This window comes from Hydractinia symbiolongicarpus, chromosome 1 (assembly GCF_029227915.1).
Source record: "Hydractinia symbiolongicarpus strain clone_291-10 chromosome 1, HSymV2.1, whole genome shotgun sequence".
NCBI lineage: Eukaryota > Metazoa > Cnidaria > Hydrozoa > Anthoathecata > Hydractiniidae > Hydractinia > Hydractinia symbiolongicarpus.
This window is the reverse complement of record NC_079875.1, coordinates 19,803,226-19,810,792: the sequence shown is the minus strand read 5'-3', so window position 1 is coordinate 19,810,792 and position 7,567 is coordinate 19,803,226. Positions and strand designations below refer to the sequence as shown.

Here is a 7,567-nt window from a genome sequence, read left to right as displayed (position 1 = left end):
AAGGTTATGGATAATGAAATTCCCGCTAATTTCATTTCTGCGTTTCTAAAGAGAAAATTTTCTGATGATATATATATATATATATAAATATACAAATACAAATCTTCAAATAAGTAAAATACAAATCTTAAGCTATTATATCATATAATCTAAAGATAGGATTGCATATGCTAAAAATATTAGCTAGAGAGGTAAAAAATGGCAGGACCGAGAAGGCTATAATAGCCTTATCACCAAGCCCCCAACCTATATATAAGGTTAGCATTGAAGATGATGAGGAGTTGTGTTATATGTTGTACGTTGTAACTGTCGTGTGTTTTAAAATAAATATGGATTGTCAGCAGTCAATAGTTTTTGTTTTAGTTTATGTTTGAATTCGTTAAGTGATATAATAGTTTTCATGTCGTTATCAAGAAATGTATTCCACAATTTAGGTCCTCTGCTAGTTATAGAGAACTTTGTGATTGTATAATTAATCCTAGGTTGAAAAAAACTGTCAATTGAAAATCTGGATGAATATTTATGTTGTATCTTCTGAAACATATTATTAAATACTCTTGGTAACATATTGTTTTCAAGCTTAAACATAAAAATAAGAGTTTGATAAATGTTTAGTTGGTATACATTCAGTACAATGATCTTTTTTAATAACTCTCTGGAGTGAGTGTACGTGTCAACATTTAAAATAATTCTGATTGCATGTTTTTTTTATTTTGTAATTTTGTCAATTTTGTAGCGTTGGTGCTGCACCACGCAATATTTGCATAATTTAGATAGCAGTGAATGAAAGAAGAATATATGTTTTTTAAACAATTCTGATCTAGAAAAGATTTTGCTTTAAATAGGATGCCCATATTCTTTGCGACCTTTTCTTCTAAAATATTTATATGTTCTCTCCAAGTAACATTTTCGTCAAGAATAACTCCTAAAAATTTCATTGATTGTGCTCTTTTTATACTTTTATTATTAATAGATAAATCAGGAACTTCAATGGCATATCATCTTTTTCATTATGCCTGTGAAAAAGTGTGTACTTTGTTTTAGAAATATTTAGGGACAGTCTGTTTGCCTTAAACCATTCTGCCAGCTTAGAGAGTTCATAATTGACTGTACGCACAAAACAGATTTGTATCATCTGCAAATAAAATTGAATGTAAAATATTCGAAGCTTTGTTTAAATCATTTACATATAAAAGGAATAAGAGTGGTCTTAATAGGGAACCTTGTGGAACTCCACAGATGATTGTTTTGTAATTTGTACTTCCACCGTCAAAGGAAATGTACTGTTTTCTATTGGATAAATAACTTTCAAACCAGCGAATGTTGGAATTGTGGATACCATAGTTTTTGAGTTTTTCTAGTAGAATTTTGTGATCTACGGTGTCAAATGCTTTGCTTAGATCTATAAAAATTCCATGTACTTGTTTTCGTCAAACGCTTTTGATATTTCATTAACAAGTTTAACTATTGCATGATCCGTAAAATGACCTGCTTGAAAGCTAAATTGATTGTCGTATAAAATATTATTAGCAGTTACAAAAGAGTAAAATCTATTGTACATTATGCGTTCTAGTATTTTTGAGAAACATGGAAGAACTGATATTGGTCTATAATTAGATACATTAGTCATTTCGCCTGTTTTATATACTGGTAAAACTCTTGAAATTTTAAGTTTGTCAGGAAAATATCCTTGCAGCAGGGAAAGCATTTATAGCATTTTTTGATTGCTTAACAACGTTACTATTTACGTCATCAAAGCCTGGACTTTTATCTGATTGTAGTGAGTCGATCGCTTTTAATAATTCAGTTTCACTTAGTTCGTTATTTTCCATTTGTGCGTTGTTAACAGTGAGAACGGATTTAAAACTCAAATTGCTAGGTTCAATCTGAGATGCCAGATTTGAACCAACTTTTACAAAAAAATCATTAAGCTCCTCAGCTATTAGACACTTGTTCTCGATTTTATTTCCATCAATATTCAACCTTTTTGGAAGTTTTTCTTTGCTTAATTTTGTTTTACCTATTACTTCATTGATTATACTCCAAGTTTTCTTCGCATCGTTTTTATGTTTATTTATCAGTCCACATTAATAATTTCAAACAAATGTTTATAATGTTTATATTTTTTTCATTCTCAAGAGTTCTGCTTTTCAAAAACTTTTCATACAAGCGCTGTTTCTTTTTAGATGATTTTAACAAACCTTTGGTTAACCAAGGGTTTAACAAAGTTTTAATTTTAACAAATTTTGTTTGTTCTGGGAATGCCTGATCATTTTGTTGTTGAAATATTTGAAGAAAGATTTCATAAGCTTTATCAGCGTTATTGTTCTCTAAAACAAGGCTCCAATCCACACAATACAGCAGGTCATTAAAATAACTAATAGATTTATCATTGATCAATCTTTTTGTTATTTTTATTTTTTCAGAGCAATTGTGTAATTGAGTTGTTCGTGACGTAATGAAAATTGGAAAATGATCAGAAATATCTGTTTCAATTATCCCTGTTTTAATTGTTGTATTTGTGAAATCGTTGGTTATGATATGATCTATGGCTGTAGCATTTGATCTCGTCATTCTTGTTGGTTTATTTATAAGTGGGATAAACCCATTTTGAAAAACTGAGTTAAAAAAAGTTTTGTACAGATTTGTTTGTGTTAAAATCAAGGACGTTTAGATTGAAATCACCAACGAGGTACACGTTTCTACCCGTGCCTTTGTGATCAGTAAGAATATTTTTCACATGATTCTCAAAGTTTTCTATTGATCCTGCAGGTGGCCGGTAAAGTAAATGCATGTGGATGTTTTTAGTTGCTTTGTTTATTATCTCTATACTTAATGACTCACAGTCGTTATTGTTAGCGCACGTGCTGATTTTAGGTTGAATAGAATAGAATTATGAATAAACATGCACACCCCACCGCCTTTCTTTTTGCAATTTCTAATTTGATGAATTACTGTGTTATTTTGAAATTTAAGATTTGAGTTTTTCTCCATATTTATATCATTACACCACGTTTCGGTAAAGCAAATGATTTTAAATGTGACTTTCAGGTTATGTAAAAGATGTTTGAAATTTTCAAAATTCTTTTGTATGCTTCTAATATTAAGATGAAGTATTGAAAAAGATTTTATATCTATTTCTGTAGAAAGATTGTTTGTATTTGGATTATAATATTTGGCATTTCTAGTTACCTCATTATTATAAAAATTTATGTCTGGATCAGTTAAATCGTTTAAAAGTACAGTTTCGTTACCCTGGAATGGGTCGAATTCCAAGTTTTCGTAGTTCGTTTGTTCAGCCATTTTAGAATTAAAATTTAATTACTAAAAATTATTTGTAGCCTTAGGCTATGTGCAACAAAATTAGCAATCCTATCCCTAAATTCTCGAACTATCAATTTATCAATTTATTTATTTATTTTTTTTCGAACTATCAAATATCATACAGGAAAGAAAGTATCGATATGGTGCAATACGTTACAGTGAAGTTAATTCATTTGTTTGATTCCGATTAAGCAGAAAACGTTGCTTTTCTGCCAAAACATTTCACGGAAAGAAAATTTAACTTCGTAAAATGATAATACAGTAGAGTCTCCATAACTCGAACCTCTATAACTCGAATCTCTCCTTAACTCGAACAAATTCGTTGGCACCGTGAAAATTTCCTAATAAACTCTTATAAAAAAACCTCTACAACTCGAACCTCCATAACTCAAATCTTCCCCTAACTCGAACAAATTTTTTTGCTCCTTGGAGACTTTTCTCTCCATAACTCGAATTTTCTGACATCATAATCAAAATTCGAACAGTTTTCCTGATAAATTGGGTCTAAAAATCTTGTTAATACGTGTTTTGCAGGCCTTATTATTAATTCGAATGATTAATGATGCGTCATCCAAACCTTTCGAACGTCTTTTTCGAACGTTTTCGAGAAAATCTAAAGAATTTCAAAAGAAAGACACTCTCATAACAATGTCGTCTGTGGCAGGATCAAAGCGTCGAATTGACAATAAGTCGTGCAAAATCAAGTACAAAGCTCTTAAAGCGTTGGAAAAGGGTACTGCGCCAAAGGATGTGGCAAAAGAGTTCAAAATTCCTCCAAGCACCCTGTCAACTTGGAAAAAAAATAAAGAAAAGATTTACAAGCAGTTTAACAACGGGCAAACATCGAAGAGATCAAAGCCAGAAAAATTCAAAGATGTGAACAAAGCTGTTCATAAATGGTTACTTATGATGAGGAGTGAGAATATCCCAATCAGTGGCCCGATGCTGAAAGAGAAAGCTCTTGAGTTTGCCGAAGCGTTGGGTGTCGAGTCATTTCAAGCTTCTCAGGGGTGGATGGCTAAATGGAAAACCAGGTTAGTTGACTAAGATTTTGTTTGTTTATCTTCGTGAAGATAAAATCTAAAAAAATGTTACAATAGCTTTGGTAGTTGTTTTTTCAAAATATCAATAGACTCTCTTTCAGAGAGGAAGGATAATTTGCATGGGACTTTCATCCCTAATCCATCACCAGCATTCAATGACTTTCCAGTAATTGTTATTTTGCAAACATTGAAGCTGTCATTCTTCAGAAAGTAAAATATGACTTTTGCAAAGCGTCCTGACTTTCCTAGTGGTAGATGTCCAATGATTTCTCCATCATTTTTCTTGACTGCAACTGCATATTTATCCATTTTATTTGTTGGTTCCATAAAACCATAAAATTCATCTCCAACAGAGGGTGTCCAATTACTTTTATAAACATGATACCCCATGACAAAAGCGTCGATTTCGTACGTAATAAGTTTAATGATAGGAAGTTCTATACAACAAATAATGTCTGTTAATCTTTTGACTTGTTGGACTTTCATGGCTTCCATGCTTTCTTTCACTCGTCAAAACTTCGAAACTTGGTAAAAATCGAATCTTTTTCTATTCGAATTCTTTCACAAATCAAAACATGGTAACAATCGAATGTTTTCTATTCGAATCATGGCCATGGCATTCTAAATTTAGAATTCCATGATTCGAATCAAACAAAATGTAAAGCTCCATCTACACTAGTCACAACTACAGAGATAAACGTTTTTCTCATCCATTCCTTTCAGGTATGGAGTATCCTTCAAAACCATCGCTGGAGAATCACGGTCCGTCACTGAGGAAATGACAGCGCCATGGTCGGAGACAACATTACCAACCATTCTCTCCCGCTATCCTCTGGAAGACATTTTTAACGCCGACGAATTTGGGCTTTTCTTTCAATGCCTTCCCAATAAAACTTTGCATATGAAAGGTGATAAGTGTTCTGAAGGAAAATATAGCAAAGTTAGACTTACTGGTTTAGCTGCTGGTAATGCCTTGGGGGAACGATTGCCAATGTTTGTAATCGGCAAGTCCGCCAACCCTCGTTGCTTTAAAGGTGTCAAAACACTACCCTGTCGATACCGTTCGCAAAAGAAGAGTTGGATGTCTGGAGAGCTGTTCGAAGAGTGGGTACGCGAGCTTGATCCTGACTTATCAACTGAAGATTTCATTGATTTTGACATTGAAGTCAGTACGTCCCATGGGCGTCTGAAGACTGCTGACATCATTACTGAGATCACTGGGACTCAAGACGAAGAATTAGAAGAGGTCGACGAAGAAGACAAGGAGGAAGAAGATAAGATCACAAGACCGACGGCCGAGCAAGTGCGTACAGCTATCAACGTCCTCGAAGACTTGAGTATTTTTTCACATTTTGGAGAAGAAATGATAGCTTCCCTGAGGGACTTGAATCGTAATATCGCCAAAGATTTTGATATGAGTTGTAAGCAAACAGTTATCACCGACATCTTTTCTAAATAAACATTAAAAAATTCATTAAAAGTGTATTGTTTTGACTTTCATTAACCTAATAGCCCCCTTAAAGTTAGACTTAAGATTAAATATAACGTTTTTATCCAGCTGGTTCACGTAAAGGGAGGATATTGCGCTAAAAGTTGAAAACCTCTACAACTCGAATGTCTCCATAACTCGAACGATTTCCTTTTCCCCGTGGCTGTTCGAGTTATGGAGACTCTACTGTATATATATTCCTGTTGTTTTAGCATATGATGTTTACTATTTGCGTGTTGTATGAAGTTTATTTTTATGGCTTTCATTATATTTATTCTAAGCTATAGAACTTTGTTTTGTATGTTTCTATATGGAATAAAACTAACCATACAATCAATGACTTTTTATTATGCAACTTTAAAATTATATACTTTTATACCAACCACTGTATACCTTAACTCATTAACGATACATCGAATTCTGTTCCTACCACACATGTCACACACTCGGCATGTCACACTCCATATACTAAGCCTGTCACACTCCGTATAGCACATTTCGTATATTAAGCATTTCACACTTCGTATACTAGGCATGGCATACTCTGTCCGTCCGTCCGTCCGTCCGTCCGTCCGTCCGTCCGTCCGTCCGTCCGTCCGTCCGTCCGTCCGTTAGTTTCACTTCTGCTAATTGAACAGTGTTGTCTGAACAGTTCTAAAGAGATTGTACGCAACCAGGTAGAATCGTACATGATGAACACTTCAAAGTCAACAGCAAGTAGTTATTGTAATGCCAACCAGGGTCGGATCCAGCTATAGGCGAGGTAAGCTAAAGCCTACATCAAGATGGAGCTATTAAAATCCTGCATATGATAATTCTATGGAGAAGCAGCTCGTGAGAGAATCGACAAGAAATATTCATAGATCGCGCGCGGTCATCGTGTACGTAAAAATGTTATAGCCAGTGGCGCTTTGAATTTACAAAATTAGACAAATGAAATGAAGTTTAATTAAAATAATAATTTAGCTCTGATCGAAATATTCAAGTGAGATTCGGCTTCCGTAAATTTCCTGCTTCAAAGACCCATTGTGAAGGCCAAAATAGTGAATAATAGTGCTAAAGGTGTTAGGGGAGTGGTGGTGGGCACTTGAATACTTAGATCAGAGCTAAATTATTATTTTAATTAAACTTCATTTCATTTGTCTAATTTTGTAAATAATAATTTAGCCTCTGATCGTAAGTATTCAAATGAGATTTCAAAGCCACCTATTTTGGATTCAACAAACAGTTTAGTAAAAACTGGGCAAGGACAAGTATATGATTAAACAGAACTACATATTTATGGATTGTCTGTTATGACTCCTGGCAATGCCACCATAACGGTACATGTCTATTACATATATATATACAAAATCTAACGCAAGCAAATGTGTTCATAAACATTTAAGAAGTTCGTTCCCAAAGTTCTTGCTTATGGGCAATTTGTAATGTTTTGCAAACGTGCTAGTGCCTCTCCAGCCTGCCGCCTTTGCAATTGTCTTCATAGGTACGCCTATGTCCTCTGCCTTGCTGGTAGACGCACTCCTTGTAGAATGGGTGATGAACGTCTTAATATCGATGCCAGCCAAGCCTAAGAAAGTTTTAACGTACTTTGCAATGGTGGTGATTCCGATAGGTTTATGGGGATATGCATAGGAGAGAAGTAGTTGCCTTGGTTGGTTTTCAAGGTTCTCTCGTGTAAGGTCTGTCCTCCTCAGGTATTCATCTAGGC

At 34.1% G+C, this 7,567-nt stretch overlaps 1 protein-coding gene across 1 annotated transcript; it reads left to right on the top strand.

Moving 5' to 3' along the window:
- Positions 1-2,404: 2,404 nt before the first annotated feature.
- Positions 2,405-7,045, top strand: LOC130645446 (tigger transposable element-derived protein 6-like). The gene is made up of 2 exons (XM_057451442.1): positions 2,405-4,358; positions 5,091-7,045. The coding sequence occupies exons 1-2, from the start codon at positions 3,877-3,879 to the stop codon at positions 5,824-5,826; spliced, it is 1,218 nt and encodes a 405-aa protein (XP_057307425.1). The 5' UTR covers positions 2,405-3,876; the 3' UTR covers positions 5,827-7,045.
- Positions 7,046-7,567: the final 522 nt, after the last annotated feature.

Bases quoted from the DNA above. Each gene is read 5' to 3' on its own strand.
- LOC130645446 (XM_057451442.1), top strand. From the start codon at position 3,877: ATGATTAATGATGCGTCATCCAAACCTTTCGAACGTCTTTTTCGAACG. The intron at 4,359-5,090 runs GTTAGTTGACTA...CATTCCTTTCAG, and splicing joins ATGGCTAAATGGAAAACCAG to GTATGGAGTATCCTTCAAAA.